The sequence below is a fragment of the Podarcis liolepis genome (assembly GCF_965112155.1).
Source record: "Podarcis liolepis genome assembly, chromosome: 1".
NCBI lineage: Eukaryota > Metazoa > Chordata > Lepidosauria > Squamata > Lacertidae > Podarcis > Podarcis liolepis.
The window spans coordinates 92769926-92796509 of NC_139554.1; the positions used below are offsets into that span (position 1 = coordinate 92769926).

Genomic DNA, 26584 nt, shown 5'->3' on the forward strand with positions numbered 1-26584 from the left:
TCCTGGGATTTTAACAACAGGCTGAGAGGCTCAATTAAGCAGGTGGAACTTCTCTGATCACATTATTTCCATGGCAGTAAAAGCCTTCACCTGCCTCATTTCCCAGTAGTAGGCTGCTGTTAAAGGCACAAGAGCAGGGCCGGTCAAAGAAGCTGCCAGCCCTAATATAATACCACTATTTATTAAGAACATTCCAAAGGAATTTATAGTTCAGAAGCATCACACCATACTAGACTAAGAAAAGCAAACAACTCTCTGTGGTATTCTTCAAATAGATAAAATAGCTACCTTGAAGAACAAACAAGGAAGGGAGTGGCAAGGAGTCACAGTGAAGGCTGAGTTTCCCTGCTAAAACATCAAGCCTGACATTGCTTAAAGATGTCACTCGCACACCCTTTTGGACTCTGGTACTGTACACAAACCACTGCTGAAAGTATTGAGTCATGAACCTACTTATTAGTGCCACTGAAGTCAATTCATTATTCCTGAGAACTGAATTATGACATATAACATCTTCAGTAGCAAACTATTGTTCTGAAATTGGAAGCAAGAACACTAGGGTTATATAAATACTGAAACACAACATCAGAAGCTTACTCAGACATGTGTAGCTCACTTCAGAATGGTTACATTACCCTTTTTTATTATTGGCAGCCCTTCTGCATTGACAGGCAGAAATACAGTAGGTGAAGTTTTCCTCAGCCTTGCATTTCATGCATGAACATTTTCACCTGCTGAATTTCTGGTTATTATGCAGCAATAATTAGGCATGTTGCTTCTTTTTCCTGATTAAAATCCTTGTTTTAGCAGCTGCACCATGGCATATTGAAATTTAGCAGATGCAGTTTTCCCTGTTATAGTCTATCTGCGCTGGTGAACTGTGTCAGTTGAATTACTTCCTATAAGGCAGCCACCTTATGTGACTGTAAATCAAATAAAAACCTATATTGGCTACACTTGCACACGTTTGTTTAAAAATAAGCCTTCTGTTTTATCTCTTGCAACATTCCCAAGTAATGCATTCTCAACTCAATGTTTATCTTAATATATATGCTATAAGCAGCCTTGGGGTAAGTGGCTCCTGAAGGGAAGGACTGTGCTTTGGAGAAGAGTCAGCATGTGATTCACAAACAGCTGATACAACCAGGGCTGCCAAATTTCTCAGTGACCCTGCCATTCTGCCTTTAAAATAAGCAGGAATGGGAAACCTGTGGTCCAATAGGTCTTGTTGATTACAGTTCCCATCATAACAAATAACTGGCCATTTTGGCTGATGGGTATTGGAGTCCAACAGCCCCATAAACTGTAGGAAAGGGAAAACTTCGTTCATCACTGCATCTGAAAGCTGGGAGAAAGCTTAACCTGTTGGATATCTCCTTCTTTGCTAATTGTTGAACCAGGCCCAGTAATGGCCCCCGCCCTGAAGTTTGATTGGCTGCAGCTTCAAGCCCTAAAAAGTTTCATTAAAAAAAATAAAATGGCACACACACACAGTCTGTTTCTGGCTAGTTAGCAGCTCTGCACAGAAGCCAGCTGAGAAAACAGCCAGCGCCAGAACCAAGAAGCTGCAAGTTGGTTACCCGCGGTTTCTCCGTCCACACCACCGACAAGCTGTAACCAGAATTCGCAGTAACAGCTGATTGATCGACCGGGATCCCTCCCAAAAATAAAAGAGCTGTCACTAAGAAGAAGCGGGCAGGAAACCTGTGGATTTTCCCCACCCGCTTTCGCGGACGGGAAAAAAAGAAAGATCTATCTTTAGAGAGCTAATTGCAGTATACCAAAGATGTGATGGTCGCAGACATGGGGTTTTTTGTTATTTAAAGTTGGCGCAATCGAAAGTGACATACTGCCTCCTTAATTGTTTGCAACGTCTACCCCAAGGACAGGTTGTCATTTGTTTTCCGAGTAGACGGAAGAAGTCCTTGTGCAATGTTTTGGCTACAGAGGAGAGCGTCGCGATTCGTAGTAGGTGCGTTTCTCGCTCCCTCCCTCCTACGCGCTCGTCCGCGTTGCATAATCGTGTTCCGAGCCAGTCTTGCAGGCAAAAGTAGATAAGCACCAGCTGGGGGTTGGCCCTGCCCCTGTCTCCAGAGAGCTCCTCCCTCTGCTCGCCTCTTTTTCCGAAGGTAGTTTTCTTTCTTACTCTGCGGTGAGATACTTTTGGTGTGAGTGTGCTGTGCTGAGCTGGTGGATTCCGCGGAGCCTGGTTGCCATGAGTACCCCCGAGGCAGAATGAAGGGTGGGAGGCACGCTTATACCAGCACGCCTTGCCTGGGCTGGTTCCTCGCCAAGTGTTGCTGCTGTTTCCCAGCGTGCAGAGGTTGGTAGCCGGCTACTAAACTGGATGGGCTTCTCGTTTGAACATTGGAGCTCTGGGAGGAAGAGGGTAGGCTGTTCAAATCCAAAACTAAATGTTTGCTACTCCTAACTCTGGGGATATTAAACTTGAAATGCGTAACCCTGGCTTTGTTATATGGCTGGGGTTTGAAGGGTGCTCAAGATTTTTCCCTAAGGGGGCTAGGAAGAAGCTGTACTGTATATAGAAAAGCCATAAAAATAGCATGTTGATGTATACCACCCTTCCCAAGTGGTATATGTGTGTGGTTTCTAGTTGCTGTTGACTTGTCACTCAACTCCGTATCTCTGTTTGCACATATCCTCAGATGTCTTCTGCCAGGAGAGAGAGACTTCTTTCTAGGTTTCTGTCCAGCATATGCTGCTGGTTAAGAAAGTGCAAACAGACTCCACAACTTTGAGAGCTATAATTCTTGTCTACATGCCTATGCACTCTATATGTTCATTTGACTTTAGGGCTGTAGCCCTCTGTGCATTTGGTGATGAGTAAACTCCATCAATTTCAGTGGAATATGCTTCTGTGTAAAGATAGGATAGGCCCAGAAATACTGTTCAATACTAATAAACTAACAAATGTAATGATTGAATGAACCAGGGCTGTATTTTAGAACCAACTCGGAGATAAAAAGTGTGTGTGCTGGAGGGTGGAGCAGAGTTCATAGTTTTTCTGCAGACAACTTTGTGACCTTGCTTTGCCGATAAGAGCAAACTGTTGCTGAAGGAGTTGTGAGAAAGAACTACAGTGTTTCTGAAAGCATTTATTCCCCTCCCATTAGGGTCGTCCCCCCCAGATTGCAGATTCAAAATACTTTGGTAAACGTTGTGTATAAATAAACAAAATTCCAAACCTCTCTTTCTGCTGACTTTGGACAAAATGTAATAGGGGTGGGGGTTCTTCATTTTCTCTCTGTGTTCCTGGAATAGACAATGGTGACTTCAGTCTGCATTTAAAAAGATTCATCAGAAGTGGGTGGGATGGCAAGGTGTTAACTACATTATGTAGTTTGTATAATTCCTGACTTGGTTTTCTATAGCAAGAAGGTATATAATCACTCTAATGGTCATAAGTGCTTGTTGTAAACAATGATAATTGGTATTTGTATTGTACTTAATAGGTTTGGCCTCTGTGAGAAAGGCCATTATTTTCTATTTTTCAGATGAACAAATGAGATTGAAAAGGAGAGTGCATTTGCTCAGTCCAGCAGAAAAGCTTTTTGGACAAAAAGCTTCTGTGCACAGATTGCTTTCTGGATTCCAGGCAGGCAGATGGAAAGGAGACAGTTTCTGGAACTGCCTGTGCAGTGTTCTTAGGGCTAGACAACTATCACCTATTGGGGGGAAACTCAGTTCTCACCTCTGCCTCTCAGCTGAAAAATAGTACTCTTTTGCCAATGTGTGTGCATGGTTTTCCATGTGTGAGGATCTCTTGGTGGTTGCAACCAGGTCCATAACAATGACCCTAAAATCAAGCCCATTTACCTATGCAAGATAAGGTGGATGTTTCACCTTGCCTGATGGTTATGGAAATCATTCTTGGGTTCCTTATCTCTTTTATAGAATCCCATTGAGTTGGTTCCTCCCCAGCATTATGTTTTCTCCAATTATAGGACCACTTCCCTAGGAGGCCTTAGGCACTGTTGCTTAGCCTTATCTGCTGCCCATCAGCAATTTGAGCCTATAAAACTAGCCTGTTATACAGAACTATACAGACAGTATATATTAATGCTTTGTTATTACTCACACTTGAGGAATTTTCTTCATAGGTCTCATGTATTTGCTAGGAAACTGCATAGCCACAAATTTTATAACCATCCATGGGTGCTTTTTTCACCCAACATATGCATGTAGTTTGAGATACATTTAGAAAGGCAAAAATCTTATAAGATCTCCTTTAACAAACTTAATAAGTCATATGCAGTCTTTAATTTTCAAAGTGTGCTTCACTTTATTTTTTAAGTACCTTAGATATTTGACTTTCCCACATAAAAAGATTGAGAAGTTAAACTTCAAAAATACGTGCCAGTTGTTTTGGTTTCATCTAAGTACTCATATATATATTCGTGCCCCAGGAATAATTTTGCTTCCTCTAACTGTGATTAAAAAGTGGTGACTTTCCAGAAACTGACTTCTGTTCTGTCAGAATCTGGCTTCTGTTCTGTGGTCATACGGTTCTGCTATTTGCATTTCACCCCCAGTTGTAGCAGGCAGTAACCATTCTGTTGCATTCTTTACAAGAAATGCTAAGCAACAAGATATGCCCTCTTTTGCCACCATAGCAATGTCAATTCAAAATCCAGTGTAAACTTTCATTGTTACAACAGTTGTACAGCATTGTTTTATAAAGTAGGTGGTGGTTGTGGACATGCAAAAAGGCTCAAATGGACAGAGTTCAGCATGGTGTCTTAGTCGTTGCTTTGTGGGTTCCTTTCAAAGATCTCAGTGAGTGAAGTTTTTTATTGTGAGATATAAACCGGACCTTTTTGCATAGCTGCAGTTCACTATAAAAGTAGGGAAACCTTTAGCGTTCTTGCTGGTTGTATCGGAACATTAGGTAGAGCATGAGACTGTTAATCTTGGTCGTGGGTTCAAGCCTCATGGGTCAAAGTTTTCTGCATTGCAGCGGGCTGGAATAGATGACCCTCATGGTTCCTTCCAACTCTACAATTATATGGTTCTGTGGTTCTAGGTTCTGGTTGTAATATTCCTTTGGGAGTTGGAGAAACACTTGCTGTGCAGAATATAGTAGTTTAACAAAGAATATCTGGTGGTGTGGATGACATAAATATGGGCTTTAAAAAATTCTCCATGTTCTGCTGCTCTTGCTCAGGAGAAATGTCCCAAAGATAATGCCCCAATGTGGACCCTAGAAAATAGTTGGTCTGTCTTCCTGACTTTAAATTAGTCCATATAAATGTTCTTGGGCTTCCCTTGGTAATCCAAGGGCTGGGTCATACGGTTCTCTCAAGTATCAAGTTTGGATCTTTATATCCAGAGGACCCATTACAGGTTCAGGCACATAATTTTATGACATAACGTGACCTGAAAACAAATGACAGAGAACACTTTCCCTACTTTGGCTTGCTGTTGAACCTTTAAACCCAATAAATGGTACAACTATCACTTGCTTATGAAAGACAGATCCCAGTTCTTGCTTTTTGGTTTGGTGACACTAGGTTGGTGCTTGCATTCTGGTTCCTGACCAGTAAGAAATGCACAAATATTTCTCAGTAATGTGTATGCACTTACACAAAGAGAGGCACATATGCCCCATCTGCACTGTACATTTAAAGTAGTTTTATACTACTTTAAACAGCCATGGCTCTCCCCAAAGAATCCTGGGAAGTGTAGTTGTTAAGGGTGCTGAGACTTGATAGTGCAACCCATTTCCCCTTCACAGAGCTGTGATTCCCTGAGTTCCCTGGGAAGAGGGATTACTTGTTCAACTACTCTGGGAACTGTAGCACTTTGAGGAGGATGGGGTCTCCTAAGAACTCTTAGCATCCTTAACAAATTGCACTTCTCAGGATTCTTTGGCGGAAGCCATGACTGTTTAAACTAAGCTTTAAATATAGTGCAGATGGGGCCATAGACATTTCAAAGGTACTCTTTGGTGAACATGCAAATGGAGTTAAAGTCATAGGTGCTCCCGTGTGTCTATCTCTAAAGAATTGTACAGTGGTACCTCGGGTTACAAACACTTCGGGTTACAAACTCCACTAACCTGGAAGTAGTACTTCGGGTTCATTATCATGATCATCATCATCGACTTTTATTGTGCTAGCCATAAGCCATGGCATCATTCAGAAAAATAACAAAAAGAAAAACAGCAATAACCATAAAAATCATCGGGCACCACACATGCAATATAAACCACGGTCACAACTACTAAGATTGATTGTTGCATAAAATAGAATAGCAGAAGATTCTCTAGTAAAATGTGCCAAATTAAATATCCAAATAGTACCTCGGGTTGAGAACTTTGCCCCAGGATGAGAACGGAAATCGCATGGCGGCGGCACAACGGCAACGGGAGGCCCCATTAGCGAAAGCGCACATCAGGTTAAGAATGGTTTCATGTTAAGAACGGACCACTGGAACGAATTAAGTTTGTAACAGAGGAACCACTGTATTTGAGATTTTTTTAAAGCCTGCGCAGTTTGCTTTCTGCATTACTCTCCCATGTCCTTGTACCTTGAAAATGTAAGTTGAGATAAGTAGAGCTGTGCTATGGCTTAAGTGTTTCCTGCTCTGTGGAAGGTCATTAGCAAGGAAAATCTAAATCGGACTAGAGAAAATGTGAAACCAAATTTTTCCAAGAGGGGAAACTTGGCTTTGGATTTCTGCTGAAGCTTGGGCTCATTGATACTTGACTTCCTACTTAGGCTACTAGTTCCTTCCAAACCAAAAAAATGAGCCCGCAAGATTCAGGCTAGGCTACTTGAATGTACGGGTTTCAAATATTAGAACAGTGCCTCACCAGAAATAGAAATGTATTCAGTCTGGAATGACTTATTGGTATGTACCTGTTATGTGGAACACCATCTATTTTGGCTGGCCACACTCAGATAAATTCTCTGAGATCATACTTTATCCCTCTACCTCTCAATTTATTTCAGAGTCAAGCGGAAGATACTTATGGTGCAACCTGTGATGGGATCTTCTGACATCCTTGTTTTTCTTTGTTTAAGCTGATATGTGGGGCTCTCAAATTGGCCAAAATAGCAATTTCTAAATTGCATTGAGATGAAATGGTTGCTGACTCCACCAGTGAGTCAGATAGAGATACAGATTTTTCTTTTACAACATCAAAACAAGAAATGTTGAGTACAACTGAAAATTACAACAAAACTCTAGCTTTCTTTTAATGTAGAGACAGCACTTGTGGACGCATTGTATCATAAGGATATCTTTGGTTGTAACTTTGAACTTCTGACTACATTTGATAGACCTAGGTATCTTCATGTGAAGGCGACAGGAGTGAGGAGGAATGTGGAGGGTAATGTTCCCCCCCCCCCCATAGCTAGTGCTTTCATGGTATCTGGAACACAAACTGGTCATGTTTGTTTGTGTTTCCTATGTGGCAACAAAGGGTGCAGGACTGTGATTCTGGACCTGGCAGTTTTCACCTTTTCTACATCAGGAGCAACCTATGAGAAACTGGTAAAAACCTACCCTTTATTGCAAATAACTACTGGTATTTGTGGGTTACATGCATTGTTAGCCTTTGGAGTCTGTGAAATTAAAACAATAAGAGAGGTGTTTTGTTTTTGCTTTTTTAGTACCTGTGTCCAACAGTGCTTAACCAAAGACGCTCATAGGAGGTTACAAAAAGAAAGCCATAGAAAGCATTCTTTTGAGCACTGGTGTTATATATATTACACACACAGAGAGAACTGAAGAATAAAAAAGAAAAAAGTGAAAGAAAGGGAAGGAAAAGGAATAGATATATTCCATAATTCTATTCTGTCCACTTCCCACCCATCTTTCCCTTGTTCCCTAAAGCTTCCCATTCCTACTGCATATTCTATTTTTTCTAACTATTTAAACATTCAAATTCTTCTCATTATGAACTTTTAACTGTTGAGCTTACTTTTTAGGTAGTCTACAAATCTTGTGGCTCAGGGGGGAAGGCTAATTGTTATTGTTAGCTGATTGTTTTTGATAGTGGGTTAGTGTTGGTTGAATAGTTTTGGTGCTTTGTTGTAGCTTTATGTTTTTATCCTTTTCCTGTAAGGCACTTTGAAACTCCATCATCACTGATATCTACTTGTTGCAGGTTTACTTCTCTTCACAATGTCAGTGCCAAGGCAGCCATTCTTCACTGTAGCTATCTGGGCAACCCACCTGTCTAAACCCACGTGTCTTGATAAGACATGAGAGAGAGAGACCTTGACTCTTGGGTCCACTGTGTATCTCTAAGAGTGATTCTGCTTTGAGGCTTGCTTTATAAAGCATGTATCTTTTTATTATTATTTTAATAAACCTTATATATTATAATAATGCTACAGTTCTCTGTATTTTGAATAGGAATTACCGTATTTTTTGCACCATAACACTCACTTTTTTCCTCCTAGAAAGTAAGGGGAAATGTCTGTGCGTGTTATGGAGGCAATGCCTACGGGTGGCATGCCTACGGATTTTCCTCCTCTAAAAACTACCTGCGTGTTATGGTCGGGTGCGTGTTATAGAGCGAAAAATACGGTACTTCATGTGTAAATGACTTCTATTAGTCCCCAGGTAGGCAAGCATTGTTCATCTTGTCATCACGTTTTTTTCTCTGTGTGTTCTGCCCACCCCCAAATTATACTGATTTGAATTCTTTTTTAATCTTGCTATTGGGTAATAATATTGAATCTTTTTTGTGTCAATAAAGCCTCTTTTAAGCTCTCTAATTCTGAAGAAACTCAATGTTTTTACGCTGTTTTGTAAAACAGTGGTCACAAGAATGGAAGAACTGAAAAGAGAGAAATGTGGATAAATTATTATGGGGGAAATGGGGATAAGGAACTGGTGGCCGGAGCTCCTCTCTAGAAATCCAATGCTATATAAAATAATTAGCTGTTTGTTTCAGTGCATAAACAAGCCATGGAGGAAAGAGCAGGTATTTATTGATGTCAGCAGATTCATGACCATAAATACCTGCTCTTTCCTCCAAGGCATTCAAGGTGGTAAATATGCTTCTATGTCATTGTATTTTCATAGCAGTCCTGTTAGGACAGCTCCCCTTTTCCAGGGGGCTGCGTTGCGGAAAGGGTTCCGGGACTCCCCAGTTACCCGGCAGTGGGTGGAGGGATGCTGCCCACATCAGTGGGATGCCCAGCCACATCACGCCCCCCCCCCAGCTGACCAATTGGGTTAGCTGGGTGCGTGGCCACCTGCCATTTAAACAGCAGTGCGACTTTGGGGCAGCCTCCATCCATCTCCTTTCATCGGATCTCCCAGCCCGCCCACCCTCTTTTCTTGCATTGCATGACTATGGTGTTGCTATGACTAATGTCGGTTGCCTGGTTGTTGGGGCCGGGTAGGAAGTTTTCCACTTGGCAAATTGGAACCAGCCATTTAGTTTTCACCTACCTAGTAGCAATCATCACAACTTTGTAAGGTTAGGCATAGGGTAAGCCTTGTCATGGGAGGGGTGGTTGTTGCCTCAGGCCTGCCTCTCCACGTTAAGGATATCCCGTTAAAGGGATCCAGGGGTGTAGTTACTGTCCAAAGCCTGGGTGTGGGCTAGGGCCATGCCAGGACCCCATCAGTGACCCTGGGAGTGCTCTTAATTGATGTATATCATAGGGCTCCCCCTATCAGTGGTTGACCTTTTTAGACTTCCTGCAGGAGTCAGGATATAGTCTTGCTTCACCAAATTGCCTAAGCCAAACCGCTCACATCTGTAACCAATAAAGTTGTGGCTTTATTTATCCCACTAACCCAACATATGCATGTCTCTGTGTTTATTTCTGGGGGAACTGCGGGGCCCGGGGCCTCACCCTCAAATAGGTTAGGCTGGGAGATGGTAACTGTCCTGCTGTCACTCAGTGAGATTTTAACCTCCCAGATCTAGTCTAACACTCTAATCCGGGGATGAGAAATCTGTGGCACTCCAAATGTAGGGCCGCAGCTCTTATCAGCCCCAGTCAGAATGGCCAGTGGTCAGGGATGATGATAGTGATAGTAGACAAAGTTGTATTTTAGCCAGGTTTGAGCTGTAATCTTTACTAAATCACAATGGATTTGTAAATTCATTAATAATAGCAAGTAATAAATACCAACTCGAAATACAATATTAGGCAAGCTAAATAAAACCGCTCTTTAGGACAGTGTTTTTCAAACTTAAATTAATTGCATATTCCTTTTGAGCGTTCATTTCTACTGGCATACCCTTTCCCAGGTGAAGATAATTTGTGGGTAGTCCTAATACTACTATTTTATTTATGATAAAGTAAAAAAAAATCTGCCATGTCCCATTGAAATATTTTCACATACCCCTGGAGGTATGCATACTATACTTTTGGAAACACTGCTCTAGGGCATCAGAAAATTTTGCAATGCAAACTGAAAAAAATCCTAAACCTGGCAAGTCTAGATTCCCCCTCACCTTTCCCTGGCATTTTCCTTTGCTCTTCAGGCATGTTGGGAAATGCATGATTTGCACAGTAGCAATTGCACCCTTCCTAAAAACTCTGCTGAAGTGAATGAACAATTTACTTAAATCAACTGATCATTTAAAGTGATCAGATACTTAATGTCATCATAGTAATATAATTTCCAAGCTATAAATGTGGAAGCTGAGGTGGTAACATTTACTGGGTTGCCCAGTTCATGGCTAAGTTGAAAATTTGGACATAACATGCCAACTGGTTAAATGACAATTGGTTCTTTGTAATATTTTCCTTTAATGTTTAGGAAGGGTGTCCGGATGGATTTGTGCAGTTCATCAGAGGGTTTAAATTTAAGAAGAAAAGGGGGCAATGAACATGATTATTTGGATTGTGCTGCTCAGTGCAAAGTACAATACTGATAAGGTACCACAGTGCTGTGTTATTTAAACAAGCTATGAAAGCTCAAAAAGTTTGAGTAGGAGAAAGTTCTGAGCTATGTTCGTGACCGAAGCCTGTGGGAAAGTGTGTGAAATGCATTAGCAGCTTAAGATACCTAAGCAATAGACTTTTAGTGGCCAGTACAAAGGGAAAGTGAATTTAGTACAGGAAATCTAAGATTTGGGTCAACAGTGGTACCTCGGGTTACATACGCTTCAGGTTACATATGCTTCAGGTTACAGACTCCGCTAACCCAGAAATAGTAGCTCGGGTTAAGAACTTTGCTTCAGGATGAGAACAGAAATTGTGCTCCAGCGGCGCAGCAGCAGCAGGAGGCCCCATTAGCTAAAGTGGTGCTTCAGGTTAAGAACAGTTTCAGGTTAAGAATGGACCTCCAGAACAAATTACGTAAGTTCTTAACCCGAGGTACCACTGTATCAGTAAATTGCAGAACCTTGCATAACGTGTTTGTCCCTAACCACAGGGTCTGACACACGAGAGGAAAAACTTGGAGGGCATTGTATATAAGGAGAAACTTAGGGTAGGGTACAGAATTCCTCCAAATTCTGAAGCTAAGGGCAGTCTATATTATGCTGTTGAGCAGCTTTCACGTGTCATTGGGCAGCCATGAAATGAACCAAGCTAAATATTTCTTCAAGTCCCTAGATTTTTGTCCCTCTTGCTTTTTTGAGGTGTGGTTCTAAGGTCGTGAATGTGTCTAGGCAGCACCACTGCAGATGGGGAAACTTTTATGATTGAATGCTCATCCCTTTTAAAAAAATTCCTGTTCATAAACAATAGACAAGGCGGGGAGAAATGTAGGCTAGAATGCTTTCCCTGAGATGCCAGTTTTCTATGCCAGTGGAAGAACACTGAAATCATGTGAGCCCCCACTTGTGCCCAGACACAGACCTATCATCTCAGTGAGAACTAGGTTTTAGCCTGTCCCGAATCACAGGTTTTCCAGATGGAGTTGTGTGTGGTGTCTTTAATCAGAAGAGGCATAATAACTACCCTCCAAGAGATCTGGGATCAACACACAGCCTTAACTATAATAACATCTTAGTTTTGTTCTTCCTGGAAACTGTGCAAGCGGTTTTCTAATTGATGCCCAGGGCTTCCCACAGCTGCCCAAGGCAAAGGCATGCCACATAATCTGTGCACTGCTCTCAGTAGCGGAGCACTGCAGGTGACTGTGGGAGAGAGGTGAGAGCAAATAATAAGCAATTCTAGCCTAACCCTGCCAGGGTTGAAAGAACTGTAGTGATTCACTTACTGCAATAAATACACGAAATAACTTGTATAATTTGTTCTATTTCTGTAAATGCATCTCTTAAGCAACTGTTGTCATAGCAGCCCTGTAAAATGACCAAGATATGCCATTTAGAAACAACCCCCCTCTCTGTGTGATTAATTAATTAATTGGATTTATATCCCATGCTTCCTCCTGAAGGGAGCCCAGGGCAGAAAACTCATCAGTGATACGATACAGTTAAAAATAAAATAAAAACACATTTAAAAGCACGTAAAAACAATAAACTTGGTAAAACATCAAATTTAAAAGCAGATGTAACCAAATCACATATCTGTATAGGTTGCTGAAACAGGCAGGAACAGCATAATAAAAGTGCCTTTCTGGCCTCAATAGGTAGGGAGTTACAGAGCATAGGAACTGCCACTCCGAAGGAATGACTCCTCAAAAATGCAGAACAAACATTGTGTGTGCAAGTTCCACAGACTGAAGTGATCAAGAATGTGTGTTAAGTGATCCCTTAAGTCAGGCATCCCCAAACTCGGCCCTCCAGATATTTCAGGACTACAGCTTCCACCATCCCTGACCACTGGTCCTGTTAGCTAGGAATGATGGGAGTTGTAGTCCCAAAACATCTGGAGGGCTGAGTTTGGGGGTACCTGCCTTAAATAAACTGGTCCTAAGTCATTAAAGGTTTTATACACTAATGGTAACAGCATAAACTTTTATGACTGAATGCAACTTAGGTTACTGGCTAGCAGCCTACCTGTTCTTAAGCTTCGAAGGCCCACTTTTGAGAGGTGGGGGCTGCACACTGGCAGTTAGAATGAGGTTTGCCACTTGTTCCTTAAATTTGAAAGAAAAGTTCCCTATTCTGAACATTATTTGTGTGATGCAAAAACCTAATATATAGGTTACGAGCACAATATATTCTAATGAGGTGCTGTTAATAGTGTTCTGTCACACATAATACGTCGCTTTCTTGCAGTCTTGCTCACAACAGGCTTTATTTGGGACCTCTAGTTACAGCCATAGTTATGTCACATACAAGAAGCTATTGTGAATGAAGGCTCTTGCTCAAGGATTTCTGAGAACTGATCTGTCATATACCAGAGAGTAGCAATGCTAGGAGTGCCAGATGTGTGTGTCTGTGTGTTAAGGAAGTGGTCAAATACTGACAAGAAAATTAATATATTTCTGATTCAAATTCTTTCCTGCACTGGTATGATTTGCACCACATTTCCTACGAGGAAATGTCAGGGAACTGAAGGCTTCACATTTTAGTTTTCCAGTTGAACCATAAAGCAGAGAATATAAATGTGTGTTCAAATTGGCTGTTTTGAAATTCTGCATGGCAAGGGAAAGATGGTGGAGATTAAGATAGTTGAACAAGTTCCTCAGGTTTCCTTGTGCTTCCTGAATGATAGCTATGAGGAAGCAACTGGAATTACTCAGATGCGTGGTCTGGTGAAACCCTGTCTTACCAACCAATAGTAGGCATTGTGATGCTTTCATAGGGGGAAAACCACATGCTACAGGTAGTTCTGCAGTCCTTTGGGGGGGGGGGTTTCTTTTTGCAAAATGTAGTTCTTTCCTTTGTCAGGTGGGTGTAGTTACAGGATGTGTAGCACTAAGAATAGGTTGACATGGGAAATAATAGCATAAAGAGTCTTTAAAAGAGGCATACTTTTATGTCAGCTGTAGAGAACCTCCAGCCTTCTCTCTCCAGCTCGATAGGACTCTTCCCTAGACCACTGGCCTTTCTTTGTGCCCTCCTTAAGTGTTTTTCTCTGGCTGAACTGTGATAAATGTCTCTTGTTTGTCTGGATAGAAAAGGGTGGGTGTATATGTGGAAATCACTGTGTAGAATGATAGTGTTAAATATTGTCATGGTATTCTTATGGAGTGGAGCCAAGACTCCATCCTTTAACTTGTTCTTGTGGTCACTTTCATTTTCCTTGTGATGTTTCGTTTTGCCATGTTCATCAATAAATAGTCTCTTGTTCTGGGTCTGCAAAAGTGAATAACCCTGCCTTATATTAAGTAAGAACTTAGCACTCTTTTCTTTTTCCTACTGTACAACGGTAGGTGTCCTACCCATTTTCCCTGTCCACTTTTGTCCCTGACCCTGCCCAACATACATATGTGGTTCCTGTAGGGTTCCTTATGAGAGAATATGGCCCTCAGACTGAAAAAGCTTCCCCACACTTGCTTTACGGACAGTTTGCAGTAAGGCAAACTGATAAAATGTAGTTAATGTTATAGGTCATTGATGTTAAACCAGGTGTAGGCATCCTTTTTTATTATTTTGAGTGTCCTTGACTTTGAAAAGTGGTGCAAAGAAGCATGTAAAAGTAAGGAAGGAAAATAAGTCTTGTAAAGAACCAAAGTTTCACAAATAACTCCCAGCTGAGAAAACAATGGGTTACCAAAAAACAACAACACACGAGATCAAATGAGATTAACTATTAGAAGTTTTGTTTATTTTATTTATAGGAGTATCGTTAAACTACCAATTGATTCAGAAAAAATAATGTAGCAATTTACAATAAGTTTAACCTTTGCAGGGTTGTTTTTTCTTTTTAAATTTACCTTAGTGTTCTGTGGGTTTGAGAAGTAGGACGCTAAAGAGCACAAAGTTGGTTACCTTCTGAATCAAAGAGAGATTAACTGGGCCCCTTTCACACCCTGGTTACAAGAAGGGTGTGTTTGTATTTCCTGTCTTCCTCTTGGTGCCAGTATAAACCTCAAGTATGCATATTTAATTCACAAGCCAACAATTGCAAGCTGAATATTGGTGTAAGCTATCCATTTTTTTACTGTAGCAGTTTTTGTGCACTTTGTCAAAGTTGTACGTTCTTTGGAATGAAATGTAAGGGTTAATACACAAATCTTCTTGCTTCAGTGCACGTAGAAGCTTATTTGCTAATTAAGTCTTGGCATCTGATGGCCAAAAAGAAATTATTTAATTCAGGCGAGCCTATGAATAGATATTAAATATTACATATAACAAGAAATTGAGGAAACTTCTTTAACTGGTTTCTTTAAGACAGTTGAATAATCACAGGTGGATGTTATACTCTATTTTGTGCAATAATATCATCATTGTAGAGTATCCTGAAGTTAAAAGTATCTCTTTGAGTTCTGCTACGTCTTCCTCAAACTAAAGTCTCCTACCAGATGCAGACCCAGATGGCTTGAACAACAGCCTCTTTTCTCTCTCCCCTTTGTGTTTTTTTTACCATATAGCCTGATGAAGAGTTCAGGGGAACTCGAAAAAGTGTGTGCGCACGTGACTTTTGGGTTGATTTGTTGGACTACTTTTTAGAAGGCCCTGCACACATGGATTTAGCACATCCACTGGCTCTGCCCCACGCCCTGTGAGTCTTCAGTAAGGAACTATGGCTGGGGGCAGCTGTAACTTCGGAACCCGAACATTATCACACCACTCTGCTTCTCGATTGGTCCAGAGAGAAAGTTCTACCAGCAGAGGGGCTTCACTGATTAGAAGACTGACTTTGTATTGTAATGGTATTTTCAACACATAGCTTGGAGTCCAAGCTGCTGATTTGAAAATAATCTTAAGTGTACTTTCTAAATAAATAGGTTTGTATAGATTTAATTCATTGTACACGAAATAATTTAAAATCACCTTAACTATCTTTTTTGTTAAAATGATAGCATTTTAACCACTGTACCAAATAACTGATTTTCTACTCTGATTTTAAAAGGCAATAAATGTTAGAGGTACATGCGGAACTGACTTTATCCATAATGAATGTTCTCAGGAATCTAATCAGAGGAGGTTAGCGTAGGGTTACCAGATGTCCCTGTTTCCCAGGGACAGTCCCCGGAAAATTCCATCCCCAGAATGTCCCCGGATTTCATCTAATGTCCCCGGGAAACGCAGCAGTGGCAGTCTCAGCAGCCTGGAGCAGTTGACTCTGGCTGGCTTCAGGAGCTGCTTGGTAGTCCCCATGTGATGGTGGTGCAGGGGCTTTAAGATGGAGCTTCCAGGCTGCCTCCACCTTTCCTGACCCCAGCAACTAAGCTGTGAAGGAAGGCTTCATGCTGCCTATCGGAGCAGCCTTCCAACTCCTACTTGCATGCAGTTGTGAAGGGAGGCTTCACGTTGCCTATCAAAGCTTGCGTGCAAGCAGGAGGGGGCAGGGATCTCTCAGTTAGGCAACAGGAAGCCTCCCTCCCCAGCTGAGGAATCCCCACCCCCTCATGCTTGCAGGCAAGTAGGAATGGGATTGGGGCTGCTCCAATGGGAAGGGAGGTTTTGCCGCTCTTGGCCTTCCTCTGCCTTCCATGCCTGGCCCACCACACACCGCTTCCCCACCACCACCGAAGAACCAACAACTCATGGGCTGCCCAGGCTCATGGAGAAAGGAGATAGAAGCCTCAGAGGAAGGGGAAACGTGGCGGTTGAGGTCAAGGCGGCGGCTGCCCCTCTGCCACTGCCATCGCTGCAGCATCAATGTCCCGGACGTGTAGTATTTATTTATTTATTTATTTATTTATTTATTTATTTATTTAAAGTGTCCCCAGATTCATTGAAAAAAAATCTGGTAACCTTAGGTTAGCATGGAAGCCAGTCAGCATTTATTCATGTCTAACCAGGGGCGCCATCGGGAGGGGGGCAGGCCACCCAAAAATGTGGGGCAGGGGGCCGAGACCACCCAAAAATTTGGGGCAGGGGACCGAGCCTGCCTCAAAATTTTCAAGGAGAGGCCTGAGCCCCCTCAGCATTCTGCAGTCACAGAGGGGCCCATTGGATCTTCCTGCAGCTGCAGCAGGCCATGGCGGACCCTCCCAAGGTCCTGGCAGGCCTTTTTGAGGCTGTGGCAGGCTGCGGCTGGCCCCATTGGGCCTCCTCCTACCACGTGACATCACATGTGTGCGCTGGGCCCCCTCCAAACTTGGGTAGGACCCAGTGCATGTTCATCTAACCATTTGTAAGAAAGGAGAGTTCTCTCTTGGTTTCTTCATTGAGCAGTAGGGCAATTTCTAGGGCAGTGCATATATGAACATAATATATGTGTGTGAATTGCTTACAAATAGCATCTCTATTAGTTGTCAATGTTAAATTTTATTTAGATTTAATTGGTTATCACTCTTTCTTCATTGTTTGAGAGGGTGATTACGTGGAGAATTGGCTCATCTTGCAATCTGAGAATTATATCTCTACCGGGTGGGAGGATCAAATTTCAGTAAGACTGGTGACTGAAGGCAATAGCTAGGTTCAGAAGGGCTTGTTTCAGTGCCATGGAACTGTATTTGTCAGGGTGGTGGTCTATCAGTTGCCTACTACGTGATGTGATAGGTGATTTAATGAAACTTAATTTTGTGCGTGTGCTGTACAAAATGCTTTCATGCTACCTGGAATAAAGCCACTGTTACTTTTTTCCTTGAAACCCTCTTTTATACATTTTTGAGCCCAGCTCACTTCTATGTGTTGCTATTAAATATTGCATACTGTTTAGCCCATAACCCTGGGCCAAGTTATGTTATATTAGAGGAAGAGAAAAAGAGGCAGTTGTAAGTCTCATCAATAATATTGCCCATCAATGGGCGGATCAAAAGGTCAAATGACCATACTTCGTTTACTGGTAGATAATATCCAGTAAGAGGTGACTTGAATCGGGTCTGACTCTTTAACCCAGGCTTCTCAACCTGGTACCCTCCAAAACTAGTTGAACTCTTAATTTCCATTAGCCCCTGCCAATATGGACAACAGTCAGAAATGATGGAGCTAGGCATCCTGTAACTGGAGGGGCAGGCACCAGGTTGAGGAAGACTCCTTTCAATCACCTGTACAGGTATGCATAGAACTCATACTTAAGTGCTTAAGTGAGACTTTCTATAATCTTCTACAGCACTCATTTCATGTCGTAGGCACTATACATAGAAATAGCAGTCCTAATGCTGTAGGTGTTTCCTCATATGAAGGAAAACTGCTTGAACTATGTGACCAGACCCATTTTCACATCTCTTGGAGAATATCTGGAAAATATTCACCCTGGAAAACTGCATACAAAAGTTGAGACTTCAGTGTAATAATTTTTTTAATAATCATACATCTGTTCCTTTCACCAGACAGGTTGGTGCTTGCAGCACCTATTCTATTCTTTCTCTGCTTCTCCCCACCCCCCCCACCCCAGCACATGCTGAATCCCTGATGCAGATACATGAACCTGCTTGTTTTCACTTTTTCAAACTAAGCAGGCATTCTATAGATCTTGCTTTTTATGAGAATGTATTGCTGTGCCTCATATTTTGTTCAGAATTATAAGAGTTTTCAATAAAATGTGTATCCAACTATAATTAAACTTTGTCTTCGATTTTTTTCAATCCTGTTGGAGTTGGAGAAAAATGTAGTAGTTTCAGTGGCTCAGGTAGCATTGCCAGTTTTATTTCCTTCTGAAAATCCCTTGTTGATACAGTGATGTTTTATGTTGGGGGGAGAGAGTATCATCCCCACCCATTTTCTGAATAATTCAGAGTAGCAGTTGTTGTAATGTAGCTATAATACACATGTTTTCCAAGCAGCTGTCAGCTCAACACAAGCTCCATTGTTTCACAGAGCATCAGAGAGCATCTTCATTTGCTGGCTCTCAAATTCAGCTGTGAAGGTCCTTTCCAGTTCATCTGTTAATGAAACAAATTTCTTATTGGAACAGATTACATCATCCAAGGCCAGCACCATCCTATACAAAGTGAGTCAAAAAGTGGCTAAGCATTCTTCTAACAGAGCCCACTCTGGTCATACTGGTATGGTTGGTAAACTACTCACAAATTGTCAGTGGGAGAAATTAATAAGCAGAAAGTCCTGCAGTAGCATGCATGTGGATGCTAAACAACAGTTCCATTTGTTAAGCTAGTGTGGCTATATAGCTACAGAGCTTTAAAAGGGAATTTTCTGTGTTCTAAAAAAAATCCCTGTTCTTAAAAAAAAATCATTTCAGCAAAGTTCTAAAAACAATAACATCATTTCAGCAAACTCTAAAAACAATAAAATCACCCTACTGGGCTTAATTGTGTGGTTGAAGGCTTCTGTCAGCCACTTTCAATGTAGTGGCAGGCACTATGTGGCAGGCTTTTAGATGCCTACTGCATTGTTTTTTGTTATCTGAAATCATGCAGAGTTGACCCAGAAAGGGCAGGAACAAATTAATACTTTTAAATAGCTGACTGATCATGTTGACTTCAATACACCTTTGTCACACAACTTGGGTATGATAATTTATATTCAGAGGATGAAAGGAATAGAGAAGGTTGCTGTGAGTCATAATTTCAAGGCACTTGGCCAAATTCCTGGAACAGCCTCCCTTCTCTCAAGCTGCAAATCAAGTAGGCAGGAGCAGCTAGTTATACCTGTAGCTTCCCCAGTTCCCCAAATCCCATCCTTTCCTTGCAAAAGTGGAAAAGCTGTCTGGTTAATGGTCCATGACTTGTGTTCTTTCAAGAGGATTTCTGTAGGGATCAATGAAACGAGTTAATTTTCCTGCTTGGCTGACTTGAACAACTACATGAAGCAGAAAAGACTCTATAGACACCAGCTTGTTAAGAACAGAAGTCAACAGAGTTCACGAAGAAAATTGTTTTCATACTCGTATGCTATGAAATAATTGCCTGCCACCTGATTGTTTGCTATGCCTTCCACCTGTAATTATGTTGGTTGGCTCACAGTCTTGCTAGCTGTCAGTTGTGACCATTTGCAAATGATTAACCATGCTGCTGTTCTTAAAAGTTTCTCTATGTAGAATACCCGGGTTCAAAGCTCCACTCAGTCATGGAAGGTGTCTGAATGACCTTGGGCAAGCCAAACTTTCTCAGCCTAAGCTACTAGAGAGCTTTTGTTGTGAGGGCTAAAATAATATAAACTGTCTTGATCTCCCTGAAGTAAGAATGGGATAAAATGTAATAAATTAACTAAAATAAATTAGGTAGCATCTGCTGGGCATGAGAAATAGTTTGTTTATTTTTGTTGGTTTGTTTTTAAAGGCCAAACTGATTCGATTCTATGAAATTCAAAACCACATGTTCTCTCTGGCCACCTTTACTCAGCATATGAGGAGCTGCTGGTGCTGGCCTAGGTCCAACCAAAAGGCTATGGCAAGAGGCAAGAGAGGTGGTTTTACATGAGTCAGTGTTCAATCAGGAAACATGTCAGAATGATCAGTGACTTCATGTAGAAAGCATGGATAGGCTCTTCTAAGGGTGGATTCCTCTCTTACACTTACACCCTAAAAGTAAACGAATGGGGTTTTAAGACTGATGTGCTCCTCCCAGTTTAATTCAGGGGTAGGTCAGTATGCCTCTGCTGTCAGAAGTTTGGGAAAAGCTTTCTAAATAGACATTTCCAATTTTTGAAGAGAGCAATCTTAAAAGGCTATCCAGTTCCTATTGGTTTTGTGTTCTGGCAAACTACTACTTTTTTTGGTTAAAATTAAAGGTACCCCTGACCATTAGGTCCAGTCGCAAATGACTCTGGGGTTGCGTGCTCATCTCGCTTTACTGGCCGAGGGAGCTGGCGTTTGTCCGCAGACAGCTTCTGGGTCATGTGGCCAGCATGACTAAGCCGCTTCTGCCGAACCAGTGCAGTGCATGGAAACGCTGTTTACCTTCTTGCTGGAGCAGTACCTATTTATCTACTTGCACTTGACGTGCTTTTGAACTGCTAGGTGGGCAGGACCTGGGACCAGATGGGTGCTCACCCTGTCGCGGGGATTCGAACTACTGACCTTCCGATCAGCAAGCCCTAGGCTCTGCATTTTAGATCACAGCGCCACCCACATCCCTTACTTTTTTGGTAGCAGTAATCTATTTGTTTGGTAGTGGTAACTTCCTTAAATTCACACAGCTCAGATTTTACCATGGAAGTGCAAGTAAATAATATACAATGGTACCTCGGGTTAAGTACTTAATTCGTTCTGGAGGTCCGTTCTTAACCTGAAACTGTTCTTAACCTGAAGCACCACTTTAGCTAATGGGGCTTCCCACTGCTGCCGTGCCACCGGAGCACAATTTCTGTTCTCATCCTGAAGCAAAGTTCTTAACCCGAGGTAATATTTCTGGGTTAGCAGAGTCTGTAACCTGAAGTGTATGTAACCTGAAGCGTATGTAACCCAAGGTACCACTGTACTGTGTAGATTCTAATGTTGATTTCATGAAGACCCAGGTAACTACTGACCAGTCAGTTTGATGTTGATACCAGGAAAGGTCCTAGAACAGATAATTAAGCACTTGGTCTGTGAGCACTTAGAAAAGGATCCTGTGATTACTAAGACCCAGCATTGGTTTCCCAAAAACAAGTCCTGCCAGACAAATCTAATTTCTTGTTTGATAGAGTTGCAAGCTTGGTGGATCAGGATAATGCTGTGGGCTGAACACGGTAACTGAAATGTGTGTAGAGGAGGGTGATCAAAAGTCTGGAAACCAGCCTTATGAGGAACAGCTGAGGAGCTGGGCATGTTTAGCCTGGAAAAGAGGTGACCAAGAGGAGATATGATAACCACCTTCAAATATCTAAAGGGCTGTCACATGGAAGATTGAGCAAGCTTGGTTTCTTCTGCTCTGGAGGCTTGGACCAGTGGCTTCAAGTTAAAAAGAAGAGAGAGATCCTGACTAAACATCAGGAAGAACTTTCTGACGTAAGAGCTGTTCAACAATGAAACAGACTTTTTCAGAAGGTGGTGGACTCTTCTTCCTTGGAGTTTTTAAAACAGAGGTTGGATGGATGTTTTAGCTGAGATTCCTGCATTGCAGGGAGTTGGCCTAGATGACCTTTGGGGTCCCTTCCAACTCTACGATTCTAAGTTTCACTGCATCCTTGTTATTCTTTCTACCTATAGGGAGGCATGCATTAAATACATTGCAGTCCAGAGTAAGGTCATGTGTAAAATTTTAGGGTGCCTGTTTTTTCTTGCAGCATATCAGAACACTAAAGAAGCATAGTTTGATAAATACTTGAGTATAAAATTCAGCTAGGAGCACATCCTTGTAATTTCCAAAATTGCTCTTCACTTCTGTAAGAAAACTAAGGTGGTGCAAGACTTGGGAGTATGCAGGAGGATTCTATTATTGGTTATGTAATAAACTGCTCTTATGACTCATTGGTGTAAGTCAGTATGACCCAGTACCATTTTTAATACCTAGTAGCTCGATGGTTTCTATACATCTTTCCTAGCATACTACTCAGGATTCTTCATTTGAAGATGCCAGGGCCTCATATAGGCAACATATGTTACACTACAGACCTGAGGTCTCTTTCCTTACCAGTCCATAGGACAGGTTCAGTTTCTGACACATACATTTTTGCAGCTAAGAATATGTTTGCCAGCAGAAATTGGTTCAATGAAAGATAATTGCTTTTGCCTTTCTTTGGTGCTTAAACCCTAGATCTGGGATTTTGGTGGGATGGGCAAGCTATTTTTTTTTAAGGAGTTCTCCTGATAAGGCATTGATTGTTTTAATTGGCAGAATTCCATTTTTCAATCAGAGTAAATAATAGTTATATGACAGTACTATAAGTTGATTAGTTCATGTTGCTCCAAGCTTTCTTACTTAAATAAGAGACCTCTCTAAAATGCATGGTCATTGAAACCACTGTAGGACGAGCAGAATGAGTTTCAGTGGAGGTTTGCTAGGTGTTTATTTAAAAAAAAATCATGTTAATCTCATAATCACAATTTCTCTAATGGGCTGGGAAGGCAAATTCTTGCACACTAATGTTTTGATAGTAAAATTTATTCCTGGCCTAGACAGCCTGGATGAAATAAACAAAACATTAGAATTAAACAAGCTTTCTGTTCCTTTCTGGATCTAAGTAATAACAGGTTTGCAAACTGCCACTTTGTATTTAGCCTGTTTCTGTTAGAGGTGTGTTTATGGTCCATTTTGGAGGTTTGAAGTTTCTTGCTCATCCTTGAAGCTGACAGACAGGTTGCGACTTAAACTTCTGAGTGGCATCAAGGTAAAAATGGAGATGGCTTCTCTGTCTTTCTTTCTTACTTGGAGTAAGGTATGTAGTCCTAAAATAATTATGCACAAAAATCCACACCTTTTGATGAAGCCTTTAAATCAATTGGGTTTGCAGCTAAGAACCAGTTTCCAAGAACAAGTAACCGTAGGTAAATATCACCTTGTGGCATTACCCTGTTGTCAGTCAATCAAAAAGGGCTGCTGTAGAGCTGTGGCTTTAGAGAGCAGAGCCATCCTGAAATACAGGACATGTGAGGTTTTTCCTTGCGATCTAGTGGTATATACACTTTATGAAATAGGTTCTGTGGAGTTGTGGTGTCACAGCTTAATGAAGTACCTAGAATTATCTTCAGCCCGAACTTTGAATGTATTTTTTGATGAAGCCCCAGTTTTCAAAAGGGAACTTATCTCATCCTACAGTTTATCTGCTGGAGATAACATTCTTTGATTGATGCTTTTGGTTTGAGGTTATAAAATTTTATGTAAGTGGCGGACGTTACTTGCCTAGCTGAATTTTATGTTTTAGATTATTGTCTTCTACTGTTGAACTGACTAAAGTCATATTATTGCCTTAAATATTCATTAGTTACCCCCCACTTGATCTAGGAGGTAGTGCACCTGTTAATACTCACCCAAACAGTCTGCTCTTGACATAATAATCTTACATCCCTTAAAAATTCAGCCCCCACCCTGTCTTTACCTTCTTTCTTACTACTGGTGGGTAGCAAAAGGGAACTTGTGATCATGGCTTGTGTGCTGCTAAAGCAAAAGTGCTGATTCAGGAAGCCACCTGAATGAGAAGCAATTGAAATACCACCCCAATACAAAACCATAGTTTTTCTAAGGAATCTTGCCAGAAACAAGTTATTGCTTAGGCTAAATTGGCAATATTAATGGAGCAGGCCAGAAGTTTAAACTTGTAAGGAAACTTGCCATTGAGAAATTCCTTACCTGATTTTGTATGCTCTTTGTATGAACAATTAGTTTTAGTGTCTCACTGAAACCTTTCAGTGTAGCGTGCTCTCTCTCTGGATCCAGACAGTGACCTGGTTCAGACCTAACAATAAGCCAAACTATGACTTAAAATGAAGAAGCAGATGTGCAGGTTCTGAGAGCTGTTTTGCTCCTCATTTTGGTTTCTTTCAAAATTATCACCTGCACATATATTGGGTTGTATTCAAGGGTAGATTTGCCTTGACAGAAAACACTTCCATTTGCATGAGGTAGAAGGCAGCCCAGCAACCATCAGGCAATGTGAGGCAACTGCCTCAAAGAGTAGGGAGTGGCAGCAAGACACTGGAGGACAGAGCTATGAGTGCTACATAGCTTGCCTGCAGGTATGGTGAAATATGCTGCCCTCTTGCCAGTGTTGAAGTAAGATTCAGTTGCCAGTCTGGATGGCTTTTGTACATGGATGAGATGAGGTACCATCTTGTCTTTTGGCAAATGTCTTGGACAAGCCCTAGCAAGGCACCCATTTTTTACTGATTCCCTGTTCCTACTTAAGCCCCTTATTCCTCATGAAAAACTATTCTTGAGATGGAGGGGGGGATGTTCTGAAGGATGTGGTTGCATATAGTGGGGTCTTTAGCATATGCGCCGCCGGGATACAAAGATCCACCCAGCGCCCCCAAATTTAGTTGAATGACAAGCGCTGGCGCGGCGCACCTTTGATAAATGATCGCACAAAGTTGAAAGTCCTTTAGTGAAACAGTAGGTATACATTTCTGTAATACAGTGGTATCTCGGGTTACAGACACTTCAGGTTACAGACTCGGCTAACCCAGAAATAGTACCTCGGGTTAAGAACTTTGCTTCAGGATGAGAACAGAAATCCCACGACAGCAGCACAGCGGCAGCGGGAGGCCCCATTAGCTAAAGTGGTGCTTCAGGTTAAGAACAGTTTCAGGTTAAGAATGGACCTCCGGAACGAATTAAGTTCTTAACCAGAGGTACCACTGTACCTAGGTATATATGTATTTTGTTTTTCTAGCTTGATCAAAATTATTTATTATTTCATAACAGGTAGATAGTTAAGAGCTTAGGCAGCTTCAGCGGCGGGCACCTGGCACCCCCCAGAATTTGGCCCCCAGGTGCCTAGGACCCCCAGGCAAAGATGGCCCTGGTTGCGTAGGTTGGTAGAAGATGGTTGAAAAATGGATGCTTTGACTTGCAGTAGCAGTTCCACTAAGGCAAGGGTGTCCAAATTTTTTTCAAAGAGGGCCAGATTTGATGAAGTGGACATGCATAAGGGTTGAACCATTTTGCCTGACCTTTTTTAAGGATTGGTCCACTCAAAGTTGTTGACCTTGAAACTGTAGTCACATACTTTTTGGTGATATTTTCACTGCTAATAACTTAACCTACCAAATTAGCAAAGGATCTACCGGTATATATGAACACATCAGAAGCCTTAAAATTACCATATCTTTATATATATCTAGTATTGGATCAAGTGCAACCAGTGTGCAGTATTCTAAGTCACAGATGTGTAGGGTACTTGTCAGACTGAAGTTCTGTATACTCTCATGTGCGTCAAGAACTGTCCCAAACACTGTTGTGATTCTAAGGAAACTCTCCTCACTGCATTTGGGATTTGTCTGACCACTTAAAAAGTGACTGAGAAAGTTTGTGCATATGGAAGTTCTTTGTGAATCAATAGCAGTAAGACAGCTCTGTCCACATGGAGTTGCTGCTACATGAGTTACCCACTCCATTCTGATCTAAGGCATGTCCTTTCTTTTAATCATATTTACTTTACTTTCAGGCCTTGATACTTTTGTCTTCAAAAACAGCAGGTCCATGATTTTCAATTCTTTAAGCAGGCCTAAACATAGGAGGAGACTGCTTACATAGAGCCTGCCCACGAACCATAATTAGGGTTCAGCTAATCACGTTGTGTTATGGGTAAACTGTTACAAAGACGAGAAAGGTTAGCTATTACAGTACTGCTTTTCTTTCCACTTGGGTTGCTAGACTACAGCTCCTATCAGTCCCAGCCAGCGCGGCCAGTGGTCAGGGATACTGGTAGTAGTAGTCCAGCATCCCATCTGAAGTGCACCATTTTGGCTGTCCCTCATTGTAAAGGTAAAGGGACCCCTGACCATTAGGTCCAGTCGCAGACGACTCTGGGTTGTAGTGCTCATCTTGCTTTGCTGGCCGAGGGAGCCGGTGTACAACGTCCGGGTCATGTGGCCAGCATAACTAAGTCGCTTCTGGCAAACCAGAGCAGTGCACAGAAACACCGTTTACCTTCCCACTGGAGCGGTACCTATTTATCTACTTGCATTTTGACATGCTTTCGAACTGCTAGGTTGGCAGGAGCTGGGATCGAGCAACCCCCCCATCGCGGGCTATTCGAACCGCTGACCTTCTGATCAGCAAGCCCTAGGCTCTGTGACTTCCCTTTGCCCCTCATTGTAGGTTGTTCCAGTTCTCCAAAATACTTCAC

At 41.8% G+C, this 26584-nt stretch overlaps 1 protein-coding gene across 19 annotated transcripts in view; it reads left to right on the forward strand.

Moving 5' to 3' along the window:
• KALRN (kalirin RhoGEF kinase) overlaps positions 1-26584 on the forward strand; it is a 513896-nt gene that overhangs the window by 436299 nt on the left and 51013 nt on the right. For 3 of the 19 annotated variants that reach the window (XM_083487446.1, XM_083487447.1, XM_083487448.1), the window contains exon 1: positions 2139-2323. The exons of 11 other annotated variants lie outside the window; for them this stretch is intronic. In XM_083487446.1, the coding sequence (XP_083343572.1) occupies positions 2236-2323 (88 nt within the window). In that variant the 5' untranslated portion in view covers positions 2139-2235. Of the gene's footprint in view, positions 1-2138; positions 2324-15393; positions 15767-26584 lie in introns of those variants that run through there. 5 more of the 19 variants (XM_083487449.1, XM_083487450.1, XM_083487451.1 and 2 more) reach the window with 3 other exon arrangements.